Source organism: Phasianus colchicus, chromosome 3 (assembly GCF_987193195.1).
Source record: "Phasianus colchicus chromosome 3, bPhaCol1.hap1.1, whole genome shotgun sequence".
NCBI classification, from domain to species: domain Eukaryota; kingdom Metazoa; phylum Chordata; class Aves; order Galliformes; family Phasianidae; genus Phasianus; species Phasianus colchicus.
In genome coordinates, this window is record NC_143438.1 from 94,910,351 (window position 1) to 94,928,660 (window position 18,310).

Sequence of the window (18,310 nt, forward strand, 5' to 3'; positions counted from 1 at the left end):
GCTGCTGAAATAATGTGAGTCACAATGGAGGAGAGCTGGGGCAGTGCTAGGAAGGTGCCTTCCTGCTGAGGACTTGAATGTTGAGCTTCAGCTCCCAGGAGCCCCAGCATGGAGCAGAGCCCAGAAGTGAACCAGCTGGATCTTCTTGGTGTGTTCACATCCTATCTGTCCTCATCCACAGTTAGATTTCGGTTTTGTTGATGTGTCAGTTACCCACGCTGATTCTTCCTTAATGTGCCAAAATCAGAATGTCAGGTCAGACCACCAGCATCACAGCTGGGTTGAAGGGGGGAGTAACTCTGATTTCCACCACGTAAAGTGCTTGTATTAAATATCCAATCCTTGTGTGACGGACAGTAATATGGAACAGTGCCTTGCCTGAAAGAAAAGTTGGGTTTTTTTGAGGGCCCGAAGTTTTTGTAGTATTTTCAAAACATAATGCACTTATTTCAGTATCTTTCTATCTAATTAAGAATAGAATTAGATTGTGTTAACGATTCTAAATACTCTAAGCATATAAGGGGGTACTGTATTGTTTATTGTGCAAAACTACAGAGACAGCACAGAGCTGAAGAAAAAATAATGTAGAAATTGTAATAACAGAAGAATGATCTCAAAGGAATTTCAGAAGGGCGGTCTGAGTTGAGCTGCACACTGTTTCTAAACTTAGAGATGCTAAAAATTATCTTGTTTTAAATACTCCAACTTCTATTGTAGGTTAGAAATCTGTATTTGAAGCCTAATTTACAGTTAATTTATTTATAGTTAATTTATGGACTTATTTTTGTTCTCACGTTGCCCCAGCTCTCAGTCTGGCTCTGTAGCAGCGGTGCTCCAACTCCTGAGCATCTCTGTGAGCCAAGCCTGGCGCTGCTCCCATGGCTCTGTGCCCTTCTTATGCCCATTTTCTTGGTAGTAGTTAATTAGACCTGATGAATGCATCCCAAATGAGACCTTTGCAGGGCCTGGTGGTGGCATTCCTCTCTTAGTGTGCTGGCAGGGCCTCATCCCACACCACCTGTGATCCCATCAACCTCTTTCGCAGCTCACAGCTTCCTTTCATTTGGCAGCACATCACCGCTTCCTCTCTGCTTTTGTCTATAGTATAGAGGAAAGTTCACCGTTTTCAGCTCATTTCTGTGTTACCCTCATTCTCTCTAGTTTCCAATTTCTGGTGCTCATTGCTGTGGGCTGGAGGTAGGAGTGTGAGGTAGCACTGGATGCTTCCTTATGTTGGTGTTGTTTCTAAATCCGCGGTGATGGTTCTAAAACAGTGGGGAGGGGAAAGAAAGGGTAGAAGTTGATGCAAGTATCCAGCATGCGTTAAAGGATGACTGGCTGAGAGCTAACATAATCAGTCTTAATCTGACAAGATATTCTACAAATTGAAGAAAAGGGACTTCAGATTTGACAGCTCAGCTGATGGAGGATCAACGTAAGTATGCGTGGAGTGGGAAAGGCAGACAAGCATCTCAAACTAAAAATGGAAGTAGGGAAAAAAATCCCGCACTGAGGAAGGACTTTTCCCCCTGGATCCTATAAAGATGTGAGGTAAGGCAGATGTATACATCTTTAATGCTGTAGGATTTGGAAGTAGGTGTGTGCGTGTGACGCGTCACCAGGATGTTAGGGATGGCGTGAGGGGGTACAGTCTGCTTTGTTCTGTGTGTAAACTGGCCTGTTCCTCCCCTAAGGAATGGGAGGATAGCGATTTGGGAAGCTGTACCACAGAAAAGAATGAGGTTGTGGGGGTAATGCCTCACCAATCCCTCATTTATGTGTTTCAGAGATGTCTGTGTGAGATTTCCCTATTGGCAGAATGCACGCTGCAGAACAGGGCTTGTTTCTGTAGGGCTTCCTCAGTGGATCCTTTGGCAGTGTTGGTCGTCAGGGTGAGCTGGTTGGGAGATGTGAGCACAACGGGCATTTTGCAGAAGCAACTTGCAAATCTTACCATGTGGCTCCACACCACTGGATTCACCTTAATTTGCTCACCTAAGCTGGGAACGGCCCTCTTGTTAGAATCTGCGGTAATTGCTTGGAGGACAGAGAAGTTGAGATGGGTCCAAAGTGTTCTTGTGTTCCTATGGTTCCTGGGCTCTGTGTTGAGGTGTGCCAGTACCGAGTGGTGATGATAGGCTGGGAGATGTTTTGTGCCAGGGCTCATCCTTATCTGGAGTGAAACCCAGCTGCTCCAACAGGGATGGAACTGGGATGCACTGTGCTTTACTTATCAATGGCCTCGAGCTGAGGAGATGCAGCTGCACCAAGTACTGACCAGCTCTGTCTGATGGCAGCTGTCAGAAGAGGCTCTGTGTTCTGCTGAAAGCATCCCCAAAATGTTTGGGGTGAGGAGGAAACCCTTCTACTGGGGTGCTGGAGCTCTCAGCCTGGGCCTGATCATTAGTTTTTCTAATCCCTACAGGAAACAGCACGGGTGCAAAGCAGAGCCAAGAGCCTGCTCTGGGCTGGCCTTCAGGTGTTGGCTCCAACTCATCAGCTCTGTGATAGAATCACTGAGGTTGGAGAAGAACCCCAAGATCCTCATGTCCAACCCCATCCCGCCATGCCCACCAACCGTGTCCCCAAGTGCCACATCTCCATGGCTCTGAACACCTCCAGGGATGGAGAGTCCCCCACTGCCCTGTGCAGCTGTGCCACTGCATCACCGCTCATTGAGAAGAAATAGTTCCTAATATCCAACCTGAAGGAGGTCTGAGCCTTTCCTAGCGCCCCATCAGCACTGCCTCAAGAGAATGCAGCTTAAAGAAAGAGAAAAATGCTGTGTCAGAGAAGCCTGGGACAATCCTTGAGCCTGGAGGAGTGGTTCTTAAGTTCTGAATTGGGTTGTTTCAGCACAGCAGCAGGAAAAAGGAGGTTTGTCAGATTCTGCACCTCTGCCATCTGCTCAGACCTCTGCGTGTGCAGGATTGTTTCCACGGTTTGAGGTGTCACCCCAACGGATAAAGGTGCTCCAATGAGCTCTGTCTGGTGTTTAATAACTCCAGGAGACTCAGCCAAGTTCGGTCTGTGTATTCCTCAGCTTCCAGCCTGTTCCTCTTCCTGTCCCTCCTGTTTGTCTCTACCCAACCCCAGCAATGGAACACATTTTTCTGAGTCTCCTGACTGGGATTTCAATGCTTGGACAAAGGGGGCAACCAATCCCTGAGTGACACCGTGCATGGATGCACCTTATTACAGCACTGCGTTCCACCTGTGTTTTATTCGGCCCCGGACCTCAGATTTCAGGTCTTCAATGTATGGAATGCTGTTCTCTGTCTGGTTTCTACTGGTGGCCTGTGAAAGTGTAAAGTGGGTAAATCCTGAGGATCCCATGAGCAGAAAGAGATCAAGGCTGAAGTTTCTTCAGTATTTCAGTGTATTTGGGAAGACTCCATCCACGTAACCCTTATTCCAGGTAAATGGTTCAACTTCCCCTATGAATAAAGGTAAAACTCCAGTTTGTCAGTGGTTTCCTACGCACCCTCTTATGTGGGTCCTCAGTTTTCCTGCTGTGGCAGTGACAGGGCTGTGTGTTGCTAGCACAGCAATGGCTGTCCTCATCATTCTGGAAGAGGATGCCAACAAAAAAAGAGGAGGAAGTCCTTTACAGAGGGGGTGATGCTGTGGCACTGCTGCCCAGAGAAGAGCGGATGCCCACCCCTGGAGGTGCCCAAGGATGGGGCACAGGGCCCTGGGCTGAGCTGCTTGGGACAACCAGCCCAGGGCAGGACGGTGGCAGCCTGTGGTCCTTAAGGTCCCTTTCCAACTTAAACCATTCAGCCACTGTCCTGGAAACTGTTGATGCACATGGAGAGCAGAGGGGTGGTTCTTAGAATCATCGAATATTCCCACCTGGAAGGGATCCACAAGAATCACTGAGTCTGACTCCTGGCCCCACACAGCACCCCCCAAACCCAATGTCTGAGAGAAGTGTCCCAATGCTCCTCAACCCCCAGCAGCTGGGGGCTGTGCCCACTGCCCTCTGGGGAAGAATCTTTTCCTGATGTCCAACCTGACCCTCACCTGGTTGTTGACAGCACAGCTTCCATAAGGACGGAATCACAGGAGGGTTGGGTTGGAAGGGACCTCAAGGATCACGAAGCTCCAACCCCCACCACAGGCAGGGCCACCAACCTCCACATTTCACAGCAGCCCAGGCTGCCCAGGGCCCCATCCAACCTGGCCTCCAACACCTCAGGGATGGACGGGGCATCCACAGCCTCTCTGGGCAGCTGTTCCAGCACCTCACCGCTCTCACAGCAAACAACTTCCCCCTCACATCCAACTGAAATCCGCCCTCCCTCAATTCCAACCATTCCCTTGTCCTGCTGCCATCTCCCCTTCCCAAGAGCTGACTCCCCTCCTGTCTGTAGGCTCCCTTGAGGTGCTGAAGGCTGCACTGATTCACCCCGCAGCTTCTCTTCTCCATGCTGAACAAGCCCAGCTCCCTCAGCCTGTCAAATGTGTTGGTTCTCTACAACGCAGTTACAGCACTGGTGGATGAGAGCAAGCAACGTTATGTACCTGGATTTGTGCACAGCACTGGGCACCGTCCCACCCTTGTGTCTACACTGGAGAAAGAAGGATGTGATGGATGGGATGCTCCGTGGGCAGGGAGCCAGCTGGAGGGTCAGAACTCGGAGAGGTGGTCTTGATCTGAAACGCTGAGATTTACCTTTTCCCAGTGTGCTGAAGCTGGAAACCCAACGTCAGCAGCTGGTTTCATACCCGCTCTGCTCTTAACATCTTCGTTTAGCTTGCATGGTTCAGGTTTTACTGGTTATTCGCTTATTAGTGCCATTTCACAGAATATGACTTATTGCAATTATTAGTGTTTTAATAGACTGGATAAATACCATCTCTTTCCTTACAAGTTTTCAGTTATTCTGATGGTTCTGGTCTGAACAGATACTATTTCTCTTATCTGGCTGCTGTTTTTATTGAGTACAACCAAACCATTTCAGACCCATCCTGGACACTTTCTGGAGCTGTTTTCCATTCCGTGTGAATTGTTTCTGCACCTCCATGTAATTCCTAACTGGTGAGCTTATGTATAACCAGAACCCTTCTTTGCCTTTGCTGCAACCTTGCGTTGCTGTTCAGCCTGAGGAGGACTCAGTCTGCAGAATTCTCCCTTTCTGACCCCATTTGCTGCCCCTCTGCTTTGCAGTTTGCACTGCAGGAACATCTCCGCGTTTTGGTACAGGTGCTGAAATGTTGATCCAAAACTGAAATCTCACTTTTCTTTTTCCCAATGCTGACACCACCCGTACAGCTCCTGTGGCCATCGCTCTTACTTCGGCTGTTGCTGTTGTAGTTTGTTTGTTTCTTTGTTTGTTTGTTTGCTACTTCTGTGATTTCCCATGGGATTGTGCTGTGTAACACCGGGTAGTGCTTTCCCCCAGACAAACAAAACAAAGAGCCATGTTACATCACACCTTAACACAGCATGTTCTGCTATCAGGGAACACCGTGCACTTGAGGCAGCTGCACCAACCCAAATCTCTTACATTCCTTCTGAATTTCCCACTCTTTGCTGCTGCCCCTCACTCAGATGAGGTGGAAATGCCCTGCACTCACTGGGATAAGCCACGATCCTTCTGCTGTTCACAAAGCACAGAGCCTTGCTCTTCAGCGTTACCCATTCATTAGGCACTTTTGTTGCTGTTTGAAGCAGGGATGTTTTTGGCTGTGCACCATGGGGGCAGTGCATGGAATGCTGGAGCCGCACCGCTGTGGCTGTGAGGCTTCCCTGCGTGTGGGGCTCTTTGGGGAGATGTGCAGTGATTGTGGGACACAGCTGGGCTGGAGGTGGGGAAGGAGCAGAAATAACTCTGCAGGGAAAATATACCTGACTGATGTACTACAGAATCCTAGAATCCTAGAATGGCCTGGGTTGCAAAGGAGCACAGTGCTCATTGGTTCCAACCCCCTGCTGTGTGCAGGTCGCCAACCAGCAGAGCAGGCTGCACAGAGAACCCACAGGGTGCCATAAGGATCCACAGTGAGCCACAGTGATCCATAGGGTGTCATAAGGATCCATAGGGTGACATAGGGACCCATAGGGTGCCATAAGGATCCATAGGGTGCCATAGGGACCCATAATCACAGAATCATTGTAGAGTCCTAGAATGGCCTGGGCTGCAAAGGAGCACAATGCTCATCAGTTCCAACCCCTGCTGTGTGCAGGTCGCCAACCAGCAGCCCAGGCTGCCCAGAGCCACATCCAGCCTGGCCTTGGATGCCTGCAGGGATGGGGCATCCACAGCCTCCTTGGGCAACCTGTTCCACTGCCTCACCACCTCTGCATGAAAAACTTCCTCCTCACATCCAACCCAAACCTCCCCTGGCTCACTTTAAAGCCATTCCCCTCGTCCCATCACCACCACCCTCACACACAGCCGTTCCCCTCCTGTTTATCCGCTCCCTCCAAGCACTGGAGGCCACCATCAGGTCTCCCTGCAGCCTTCTCTTCTCCAAGCTGAACGAGCCCAGTTCCCTCAGCCTTTCCTCATAGCAGAGCCCCTCCCCTCCCCTCGGTGCCGCCCTGATCGCCCCGCCCCCCTCCCGCTGCTCTCCGCTCCGCACTCCGTTTCCCGACGCCGCCCGCGGTGGGCGGTGCAAAGCGCGTCCCGTCGGTGGCGGTGCTCTCGCACGGCGCTCCCGCGGTGCCGCCCGGCCCTTCCCCGCTCGGCGCCGCCCCCTCCGCACGGCACATCCGGGCCCTCCCCCCCCAACCCCGGGCGGCCCTTCCCGGCGCGGCTCTCCCGGTTTCTTCCCACCCCCCCTCCCCCCCCAATTCCCCCCACCTCCCCGCACCGCGATGCTGCGCTGCGTCCCGCCGCTCTGGCGCTGCAACCGGCACGTGGAGGCTCTGGACCGGCGGCACTGCTCGCTGCAGGCCGTGCCCGAGGAGATCTACCGCTACAGCCGCTCGCTGGAGGAGCTGCTGCTGGACGCCAACCAGCTCCGCGAGCTGCCCAAGGTGAGGCCTCGGCTCGGCCCCGCCTCGTTCCCGGCACCGCGGCCCGGCGCTCCGCTCCCTTCCCCCGCCCGTCGGCGGGGCCTTCGCGGCGCTGCCGGCGGAGCTCCGGGCCTGGAGAACCGCGAACCCCGAACCCCGGGCTGCGGCCCCGAAGCCGCGCCGAGCCGCGAGTCGGGCCGCCTGCGAGCTCGGGAGCTTCGGCGTTTCGTTGCCGGGCGGGGGGGGGGGGGGGCGGAGAGCAGCGCGAATGGAAGGGTTCGTTTCGGTCTGCGGGTCGTAGCAGGTAGGGAGGAAGTTTGTTGTTGTTTATTGCAACGTGCGGTGTTGGGCTTCGGAATGCAGAAAACGCACCGGGAGCCCGCAGTGCGTCCGGAGAAAGGCGGAGGGGCTGAGCGGGCCGGGATGGGGCGGAGCGGGGATCGGGGGGACAGCAGAGCTCCGTGCGTGCAGCCCCTGAGCGGGGCTGGCAGAGGGGGGGTCAGCGAAAGGATCGGAGCAGCCCTGCAGAGAAGGAGCTGGGGGTCCTGGTGGGTGAAAAACGGAACGTGAGGCAGCAGTGTGCTCCTGCAGCTCGGAGAGCAAATGGGATCCTGGGCTCCATCGGCAGAGGGGTGGCAGCAGGGACAGGGAGGTGATCGTCCCTCTCTGCTCTGCTCTCGTGAGGCCCCGTCTGCAGCACTGCGTCCAGGGCTGGAGCCCCCAGGACAAGAAGGACAGGGAGCTGTTGGAGAGGGGCCAGAGGAGGGCACTGAGATGAGCAGGGCTGCAGCACCTCCGTACAAAGACAGGCTGAGGGAGCTGGGCTCGTTCAGCATGGAGAAGAGAAGCTGCGGGGTGAATCATTGCAGCCTTCAGCACCTCAAGGGAGCCTACAGACAGCAGGGGAGTCAGCTCTTGGGAAGGGGAGATGGCAGCAGGACAAGGGAATGGCTGGAATTGAGGGAGGGCGGATTTCAGTTGGATGTGAGGGGGAAGTTGTTTGCTGTGAGAGCGGTGAGGTGCTGGAACAGCTGCCCAGAGAGGCTGTGGGTGCCCCGTCCATCCCTGGAGGTGTTCAGGGCCAGGTTGGATGGGGCCCTGGGCAGCCTGGGCTGCTGTGAAATGTGGAGGTTGGTGGCCCTGCCTGTGGTGGGGGTTGGAGCTTTGTGATCCTTGAGGTCCCTTCCAACCCAACCATTGTGTGATTCTTTAAGGTGATGGACTCACGTAGGGAATTCAGGTTGGATATTATGGGATGTTTCTTCTTAGTAGGGGTGGTGATGCGGCATCACAGCTGCACGGGGAGGAGGGGGAATCAGCATCCCTGAAGGTGTTTAAGAGCCGTGGAGATGTGGCACATGGGGACATGGTCAGTGGGCATGGTGGGGTGGGATGGGGTTGGACTGGTGGTCTCGGAGATCTTCATGATTCTGTGGTCCCTCCCTAATTCCGCTCCACCCCAGCACTCTGCACGGATATCGCCGAGGTAAATTGTTGGTGTGTTGGCACAAACGGTGCAGATCCGATGTTGGAGCAGACGATGGAGGTCTGTAGGTCTGTGGGCAGGACCTAGATGTCTCCCATTTTCATGATATCCTTCATAGAATCACAGAGCCATAGGATCCCCTGGTTGGAAGGGACCCTCCTGCCATGGCCTGGCTGCCCCCCAGCAGCTCGCCCCATCCGTGGCCTTGGGCAGCTCCAGGGATGGCACCCATGTTTCTGGGCAGCGGTGCTGGGGCCTCACTGCCTCTCAGGAAAGGATTTCCCTCTCACATCTCACCCAAATCTCCCCTATTAATTTGAAAGCCGTTCCTATTGCTGTCAGCCCATGTAAAAGGTCAGTCCTGCTTCTGCTTCGAATCTCCCTTCAAGTACTGGGAGGCTGCAGTGATGTCTCCCTAGAACTTTGTTCTCCAGGCCAAACAATAGCCTCACTCCCTCAGCCTTTCTCCATACAGAGGTGCTCCGGTCCTCTGAGCATCGTTGCGGATCTTTTTGGTGATGGTTTTTGTGGCCTTCCACAGGAGAGCTCTGAGCGCAGCCCTGCTCCTTTGTCTGTGCCGTGAAGTTCACGGCTGAAGTGGTGGTGATGTGCCTGGTGATGTGCAGTGTGGGACACAGCGAGTGGGAGCTGGAGCCTGAGCCTGTGCTCAGGGAGAGAACCTGGAGACAGGAGTGGAAGGAATTCTGGAAGGAATTCTTCATGCACTCCTTGGGGATTGAACCTTTCTTAAGGAGGTGGTTAAGTGTTGTGCTGGAGAGAGGGAGTGTGTCACTGCAGTGTGTTTGGATAGGAGCTCATAGGAGTAAATGTGAGCTAAGTTGCCTTTTTATTGAAATCATCCAGGGGAAAATGTAATGATGTTGTTGTTCTAAAGTTTTTTTATTGGACTTCTCTTGTTTCCCCATCCCTGGAAGCGCCCAAGGCTGTGGCTGGAGCCCTGGGAAGCCTAACGTGGTGGGGAGCACCCAGCCCGTGGTTGGCAATGGGTGATCTTTACGGTCCCTTTCAACCCAACTATTTTGTGGTTCTGTGATCTTTAAGGTCCTTTCCAAACCAACCATTTGATTCATTCTCATATGGTGTGTTCTTATTGCCATAAAGACTGATAGAAAAAGAAATCTGGGGAAAAAACAAAGAGCCCAAGCCCTTGCTTTTAATTCAGGCCACAGCGATGTGTTTCGTTTTTGCTCCACTGAGCCACGAGTGCATCCCTGTCTGTATGAATTCTGCTGCAGTGGTGGCACTTCTCTGTGCCTTCCTGCTTACTCTTGTTGGAGGCACCCTGAGCCAGTCTGGGTCAGGGATGGAGCGGTGCTGGCTCTCTCCCATCGTGTCTGTAGGGATGAGCTTCAGGCAGAGATGTTCCTCAGGGTGCTGGGAGGCTGGTGTTGCAAGCAGGTTGGGCTGATGGATGAGTGTCCTCCTGCAGAGGAGGCCCATTGCAACACATCTCAATGAACCTGCTGATCCTCGCTGCTCCTCACCCTTGTGAACAGTCACAGCCTTAACTTGGTTTGCACAGAGCTGTTTGGACCCTGTTTTTTCACATAGAGCTGCAGACGCTGTTTTTTCTTAGCTTTAAAGAGCATCTTTTGGATGAGAAATGTGAATTTCATGCCGACACCTGGCTTCTTCTGCAGTCAGGTGGGTCCGATCCTGCCCATGAAAGCAGCACTTTGCATCTGTCCTCACCTCCGTGTTTCCTTTCTGCTCTGGCTGTACTGGTGGATGCAGTTGCTGGATGGATGCAGGGTGTTACATCTGCTCTGCTCTGCAGCATCAGCACTTGTCGTGTAACCTGTCCCAGCATCGTGGCTGCCTTGGTGGCAATGGAGTGTCCTCAGTTTTCAGACTTCTTTGGTGAGGAGTTATCAGAAAATCAATAGAAAAGAGAGAAAAAAATAAGACTGTTATCCTATAAATGTTGCTTGTAGCCCTGCAGTCCCAAAAGTGGTGGGGAAAGTCAGGAGAGGTGCAGCGAGCAGAAAGCAGTGGTGGGAGGTGCGCAGCAGCTTTTGCACGAGGAAAATCAAGGTTTGCTCAAAATTTACGTGGGCTTAGAAAAGAGGTGGACCTGTTCATGGAATGGGTGTGTGTAAAGGCACTGCCTGTGGCTGAGATGAGGCTCTGCTGCATATCCTGGCAGAGATCCGGAGGAGAAGCGCTGTGCTGGACTTTGTGTGGTCGCGCTTTTCCCTTCGAGCAGAGGTGAGAGCCAGAGGTGTGCAGCTGGGAAATGGGCTTTGCACCTCCAGTGCTGCCCAAGGAGCTGCTGGGGGCTGCCATGTGGGGAGGAGGGAGCAGAAATGGTCCTACAGTGTTTCTCATTGCAGCCACCCCAGCCGATCTCCTGCCGTGGAGCCGCCGATGTCGCGTGGTGCAGATGGAGCTGATGCACGCTGGCAGAGCAGGGATGTGTTGGTACAGAACCACCCAAGGGCTGAAGCTGGGGGTCGTGATGTGAGCAGGGAGAGCTGCGTTCCTCGGTCCCGGGTGGTGTTCCTACACACACATCTGGTGCAGGACGTTGCTGGGGGATACGGCTGCTGTGTGGGCACAAACACATCCTCCAGCAGAGGAGGGAGGATCTCCGTATTGTGCAGGGTGGTCAATTACTGAAATGTGTGTGTAGGGGAGGGACAGGAGAGTAACAAATGGGGATCACGTAGAAAAATGTGAATGAGAGTACGCAGTCGTTGTTAGCACGCTCAGCCAGAGCAGGTTTGTTTCCAAGGGTGCAAAGCAGGATTTTGGGGGAAGGCAGCGCTGGTGGATTTGAAGGGAAGGAATAAAGGGGTGGCATGGTTTTCTTCTGGACCAGCACTTCCCACATCCCTTTCTGATGCTGTTTAGCCCTGCATCCGATGAGAGGATCCGTCTGCCTCTGGCATTGCTGAGTGACACCGCTGTGCTTCCTTGGACTCTTCCTTCCTTTCCTTGGAGAGGTGAATGTGTGTTTCTCTCTTCCCAGCAGTGCCCAACCGCCTGCTGTCTGCTGCTGCTGCTCTTCATTTGTCCCACGTGGAATGTTGTCTGTGTCTGTGCCGAGTCTGGGTTTTGCACCATGTTGGCTGAACTCTGCTTGCTTGAAGTGATGGAGGAAATCAATGCTGGGAGCGTCTGCTGCCTTGCTGCAGGGATTTGCTGCCAGGTGATATGGGTGGTTAAATGGAAGGTGATAGACCTTATTTGAGAAGTTCCCCGTGCTCCTCACTGGGTGCCTGAGATCCAGAGGAGATCTGCTTTGCTCTGTGCTGACTTCTGTTCTGCCTTGCTGGCACAGTCCACAATGTGGAGTTTGGAGGTGCTGATCTCACCAGAAGGGACTGAATCATAGAATTCCAGTTGGAAGGGACCCATAAGCATTATCCCCATTCTAGCATTAAATGAGGAGGTTGTTGGCCCTGCATGTGGCAGGGGGCTTGGAGCTTCATCATCCTTGAGGTCCCTTCCAACCCTGGCCATTCTGTGATAAGGAGCACCCAACACGAAGGTGCTGAGGGATATGGTTTAGCGAGAACCATTGGTGATAGGTGGATGGTTGGACTGGATGATCTTATAGGTCTTTTCCAACCTTAGTGATTCTGTGATTCTGTGATTGGACCATGGAGGTGGTGGATGGAGCAGAGCGTGGTCGATGGGGATCTGCTCCCAGAGCCTGGATGTGGACTTGGGGATCCTTATGGGTCTCTGCCAATGGGTGACGTTCTGTGATTGATTCCTTTCCGGTGGGATTGGCACCTCAGAACTGCTCACCACAGGCTGTGTGGGTCCGGTGCCTTCTGCTGAGCAGTGCTGAGGTTTGGGGCATGGGGAGGCACCAGGGAGGTCAGGAGACACCTGGGTGGAGCGGAGACTGGGACCTGGTGGAGGAGGAGGTGGAGGAGGTGGAGCTGAGCAGGGACTGCAGATAATGAGCCGGGTGGTGGGCTGGGAGGAGGGCTGGGAGGAGGCCTCGTGTCAGCAGCAGCATGCAGCGGAACGTGGGGACCAGGGGCTGCAGGGACACCTGGACAGGAAGAGCTGTGAGTTGGGGATGGGGAACAGGACGTATGTGGCTGATTGGAGCCCGTGGCTGATGGGATCCCGAGGGTTCTGAGCAGTGGTGGATCTGGAGAGCTGTGCCTGATTGAGGGGATGCAGTTTCCCCACTTTGTTTCAACCTTACCAAAACTCCCCTGGTCAGTTGTGTGGTGCAGAAGATGTTTTGTTTCCTGCTGCACGGCGAGCTGTTTCCATCTCACACTGAAGAGCAGAGGAGGTGCACGCCTGGCTGGAGCAGCATGGAGGTGGGCAGCCCTGCAGACCCTGCAGACCCCGTCCTGTTGCTGTTTGCACGGTCTCAGCCTCGCCTGGCAGAAGGCTCTGGGCTCTGGGCTCCTCCTGCTGGGCTGCAGTTTGCCCAGGCTGAGAGCATCGCTGCCCTTTGTCCAGAGCAGGACAAAACCCAGAGCCGTGTTTGTCACTTTCCCAAGACGAGGTGGAGCCTCCGAGCCTAATTAAGCTTTTAATTTTCTGGCATCTGCAGCTTGCAAGGAGGATGGCGTCTTTTATTTACTTGCATGGCGGAGTGGAGCTGCTCCTTTTAATCTGACCGTGCTAATCGCCCTTCCCTGAGAAAGCTGGGAGCCGTGAATCACCCATGGGTGCTGGCCCTGCCCAGCCAGACCCAGCGTGCTCCATGCCCAGCGAGGGCTGCAGTGGGCACCTCTGTGTCATGTTTGTGTCAGATCTGCACAGCTGCCTCGGTTAGCAGAACCAGCCAGCAAACTGGTTTGGCTTGATTGTTACCTGTGCACAGGGCTGGCACTGCTCCGTGCCTTTCAGGGGCTGTGTAGTTAATGTGTACACATGGATGTGGGTTTGGTGCTCTGAAAGCCGACTTTCTGGGTGTGCTGCTACCCAGATGATAAATAGTGCAGGCTGTGTCACCCTCTTCTCCTCTGTGTGCTGTAACTGTCTGTCTTATAAATGATAGAATTCTAGAATGGCCTGAGTTGCAAAGGAGCACAATGCTCATCAGTTCCAACCCTGTGCTGTGTGCAGGGTCACCAACCACCAGACCAGGCTGCACGGAGAGCCCATAGGGTGACATAGGGACCCATAGGATAACGTAGGGACCCATAGGGTGCAGTAAGGGTCCATAGGATGCCATAGGGCCCTATAATCATAGAATCACTGTAGAGTCACAGAATGGCCTGGGTTGCAAAGGAGCACAATGCTCATCAGTTCCAACCCCTGCTGTGTGCAGGGTCACCAACCAGCAGCCCAGGCTGCCCAGAGCTGCATCCAGGCTTGGTGGTGAGGAGGGGAAGGTCTGGTGCTGGAGTGGCAATAGCTGAGAATCACCTCATTAATGGGGGGGGGGAAAGAGCTCATGCAACTCCAGGACTTGAGGAGCAAGGAGGTGATTTTACATAGACTTTAATGGACTACCAACAAGAGCTGACCATGCACTTCTCTGTGAGCTCCAAGGTGTGTGGTTGCCTTCGTGTTGGTGTGCCCTGCGTGCTGCTCAGCAGAAACTCGGGTCTTGGAGGAGGAGGTTCAAGTGAATGCAGCAGTGAGGCAGGAAGGCGGAGTGGGAGATGAGGTTCAGTGAAGCAGAAGGCTTTGGTGCTGTGGCTGAGGTGATGCTGCCTCTCACGTGTGCTCTCCCTGCGCTGGTTTTGCACTACAAAGTGAGGTCATCAGCAGGAGCAGCCACTCGTCTTTCCTCTGGGTTCAGCGATCTCATAACTGCAAACCTGCAGATATGGCTCTGTAATGTGGTCGATGGTGTCTCCTGCCTGTGGCTGCGTGGGATGAGTTTGCACCTTTGAGTTTTTTCCTGTTCCTCAGTGATACCACTGGCAAACATTTACCTTCTGTTGCTCCTGATCGTGGGCACTGCCTCTAAATGAATGCATACGGTGTCACCGTGGCCCCACCGCTCATTTGGTGATTACTTGATCTGCTCACATCTCTGAGATCTCTCCTTGTTCCCTTCGGCTGTTCTCTGATTATCTGCTGGGAATGATTGGGGTGGTGTTTGATTGATGATTAGGGGTTAACCTCCCTAGGTCTCACCCGACCTGCTATGCGTGTTCCCCTGAGTATTCCTGGATTTCATGGGATCGCAGAACAATTTGAGGCTGGCAGGGACCTCAGGCTCCATCAGGCCCATCCCAGGGATACCCAGAGCAGGTGCCCAGCAGCTGTTGAACATCTCCAGGGAGGAGACCCTGCAGCCCCTGGGCAGCCCATGCTGCTGCTCAGCCACCCGCACAGTGCAGTGCTTCCCGATGGGCAGAGGGAACCTCTTGTGCTACAGCTGGTGAGGCTGCCTCTTGTCCTGGTACTGAGCAGTGCTGAGCAGAGCCTCCTCCATCCTCTGTGCCCTCCCAGCAGCATCTGTGGGCACTGATGCAATCCCCCGAGCTGCTGTTTCTCCAGGCTGAGCAGCCCCAGCATTGACCCTTGGGGCACGTTGCTTGTTCCCAGCCTCCACCCAGACCTTGCACTGCTGGCCACCATCACTGGATCCGTCCGGTGGTTCTCGGTCCTGCTCTCTGTCTCCTCCACATCGTTCTGTGAATGTGTGATCTTTTCATCCGGCCCAATGCTCAGCAGCTTCTCTTTGAAGGCATGTGGGGGACTGAGTGTCAGAGGCAGTACTGAACTGCAGGAAGGTGACCGTACCCACTGCTCCCCTCATCCATTCCTTACAGGAGGTTACCACACTGGTTAGGCATGATGAACCCATGCTGTCTGCTCTGGGTGGTTTTTACCCTCCCCCATGTCCAGGATTTGCTCTTGGTCACCTTCCCAGGGTCTGAGTTGAAGCTGACCAACCCAGAGTCTCCTGGTTCTCCTTTTGTCCTTCTTGAAGATTGGAGTGGCATCACTTCCCTCCAGCCTCTGGATGCAGGGTTTGATGGTTTGATGGCCTTGGGTTTGGTGGCTTTACTTCTGTCTCCTCGACAGAAACACAGATGAGGAAGAGCAGTGAAGGAGCACAGTGGGTCCTCAGATGCTCTGTGCATGGTTCGTGGCGTGCATGGCTCTCAGCTGTGCTGTTTTTTTTTCTTGTTCCCAACTATTCCTCCTCCCATTTCCAGTTCTGGGCATTTCATGGTGTCTGAGCTGCTCCTTGGAGAGCCCCTTTGACACCTTCCTATTTGCATCCTTCCTGTCCACAGAAGCTGTTGGTGCCTTTTGTCTGAGGATCTCCTGCTCCCTCCTTCCACACGGGGACGTTTCACTCTTCCTAAAACCTTTTCCAGCCCCCAGACGCGCTCCTCTGGACCCCAAGATTGTGATTTGCAGTGCTGTGGTTGCCCTGCTCAGTATCAGCTCACACTCCTGGCCATGCCTGCCCTGTCTGCTTCCCAGCTCCAGGATTAGAGCTTATTTGTGGTTTCATTTGGTTCGGGGTTTTTGTTTCTGTTGTGCCTCTCAAAGTCACTTGCAGTGCTGGAGATGCGTGCTGTATGCATGCGCGGGGCGAGATGATTTCAGCTGCAAGAAGATGCACTCCTACTTGAAACAGCTGGGGCAGGTTATTGTCCGACTCTTGGCATTACTCCCTGTGGCTAACATTTGTGACATTACAGATAAGGAAATTGCCTTTGTAATTGCTGGCTGGCTCTTCTTTGGTCAGAAAATGGCTGAGGAGGAGGAGGTGGTGAATCGGGTCTCTTTTTGAGCCTGGTGTGGAGGTTGGAGGGGACCGCAACGAGAGATGCTGTGCTGGGGAGGGGTGGGGAGGGTAGGATGGGTGAGAAGGGACGGGTCTGGAGAGCGAATGGGCTGCCTGCTGTTGCTTCCTCATTTGAGATGCACTCTGAGGTGATGAGTTACTGCAGTTCTGTTAAAAAGAAAGCAAAACAAAAACACAATAAAGCCCCATACCCACAGCTCTTTGCAAGAGCAGAGCATTAACTGTGTGCGATCTCATTCCGACTTGGGGATTTCCTTTCTGCAGCTCTGTTTGTTGTTTCATTTGGACCAGAGATTCCACTTTGCTCCTGCGTCAGATTCTGGGGCACTGTTGCTGTCTGCAGCCCAACAGTTGCTGCGTTCCCCCCCCCGGGGGGGCTGCATTCCTCTGTCCTGGTTAAATGCCTATAGGAAGAGGCAGCTGGCTGAGCACTTGGCATGGAGACGGCTCGCTTTGTCTCAGCTGGAATGCGCTCCTGATGGTGAAGCACTTTTATATATTTCAAGTGCATTCCTCAGGGCCTGATCCGGGGGGTTAAATAGTCGGAAATCTGGCTGGGTTGCATCACGGAGGGCTGCATTACTGCGGCGGTGGGTCTGCAGCCCGGTGCTGGTGGCCCAGTGCTGGTGGACCCAATGCTCACCTATTGCTGAGCAGTTTCTCCTTGGGACTGCGGAGCTGCTGCCTTTCAGGTGCTGTGATGTGTGCCTGTGCTCAGAAGAGGCTGCAGTGGTGAAGGAATGAAGGATGGAGCGCTGCTACTGTTGGGTTTGGTGTTTGGCAAGATCCCTTGTTTGGGATGGCAAATGGATGTGTGACTGCTGCACGTGGTCTTGTGCTTACTCAGGTGAGTCTGAGAGTCCCGACAGTGGGCAGAGGGGTCTCTGAGGACCGCCCTGGCGTGTGAGGTGTACACCAGTGGTGGTAGCAGAGCCCCAGTCATGAAGGTTGGAAAGCAGCGCTAAGACCACCAAGTCCAACTGTTGGCCCGTCTGTGCCGTGCCCACTGATTGTGTCCCCAAGTGCCACATCTCCACGGTCTGAACACCTCCAGGAACGGTGACTCTCCTGCTTCCTTGGGCAGCCCATGCTGGTGCATCACCACTCTTTGGAGAGGAAGTTCTTCCTAATGTCCAAACTGAACGTCTCCTGGTGCAATGTGAGGCCATCACCTCTTAGCCTGTTGCTGTTACCTGGGAGCAGAGGCCGACCCCCACCTGCATACAGCCTCCTTTCAGGGAGTGGTAGAGAGCAGTGAGGTCTCCCATAGGGACAGATGAGGTCTCTTGGCATCAGGGCTTCCCTTCAAACCTGGCTGCTGCCCTCCAACTGGAGGGCAACTCCATGCTGTTCTGATCTCTTCTGATCTCTTAAACAGGACCACCGTAACTAAGTCTATTAATCTCACTCCATTTCAGGTGGAATAATTCCTTTTTCTTGCATTTTACATTCTGGGAATAAGTATTGCTGGGACCATTTCTCCCAGGCTAGGGAAAGGTGTGAGCTGAGTTCTGCTCTGCTGATGAAACACAGCAGGCAGTGCTGTGCTGCAGCTGGGCTGCTCCTGCTCTGCTCCAGGGCTGTCTTTCTGTCTGTGTGTCCAGCTGAGGGGTGGAAGTCTTTCTGGTTCTGCGGCCTCACCTGTAATGAGTTGCCTTTGAGCGCAGTGACTTGGAAGGACCGAGTTCAGCCTTAAAGGTGATCAGCTCCCAAGTGCTTTGCTTTGTAGTTCTGCTCCCAGCTGGGCGAGGATCTCTCCCATGCAGCTGCCTTTCCCTAGAGGCAATCCTGCTGGCACTGCCATCAAAGCTTGGCTCTTCCTTTCATCGCAGGTGGAGGAGCAGGAGGAGCCCCGCTCTGCTCGCGCGTCTCATGGTGGGTTTGACACATGCTCCACGCGGTGACGGAATCGAGTGCACCCTCAGCAAGTTTGCTGACGACACCAAGCTGAGTGGTGCGGTTGACACGGTGGAAGGAAGGGATGCCATTCAGAGGGACCTTGAGAGGCTGGAAAGGTGGCTCGGGTGAACCTGGTGAGGTTCAACACGGCAAAGTGCAGAGTTTTGCACTTGGGCCGGAGGAATCCCACGCATCCCTACAGACTGGAAGGAGTGGGCCTTGAGAGCAGCCCTGC

At 53.8% G+C, this 18,310-nt stretch overlaps 1 protein-coding gene across 33 annotated transcripts in view; it reads left to right on the forward strand.

The window, feature by feature from the left end:
- The first annotated feature begins 6,768 nt into the window (after positions 1 to 6,768).
- The window catches only part of SCRIB (scribble planar cell polarity protein), a 121,794-nt gene continuing 110,252 nt past the window's right edge, over positions 6,769 to 18,310 (forward strand). For 16 of the 33 annotated variants that reach the window (XM_090138210.1, XM_090138215.1, XM_090138217.1 and 13 more), the window contains exon 1: positions 6,770 to 6,988. In XM_090138210.1, the coding sequence (XP_089994336.1) occupies positions 6,827 to 6,988 (162 nt within the window). In that variant the 5' untranslated portion in view covers positions 6,770 to 6,826. Of the gene's footprint in view, positions 6,989 to 18,310 lie in introns of all 33 variants that reach the window. The other 17 variants (XM_090138203.1, XM_090138204.1, XM_090138212.1 and 14 more) reach the window with 2 other exon arrangements.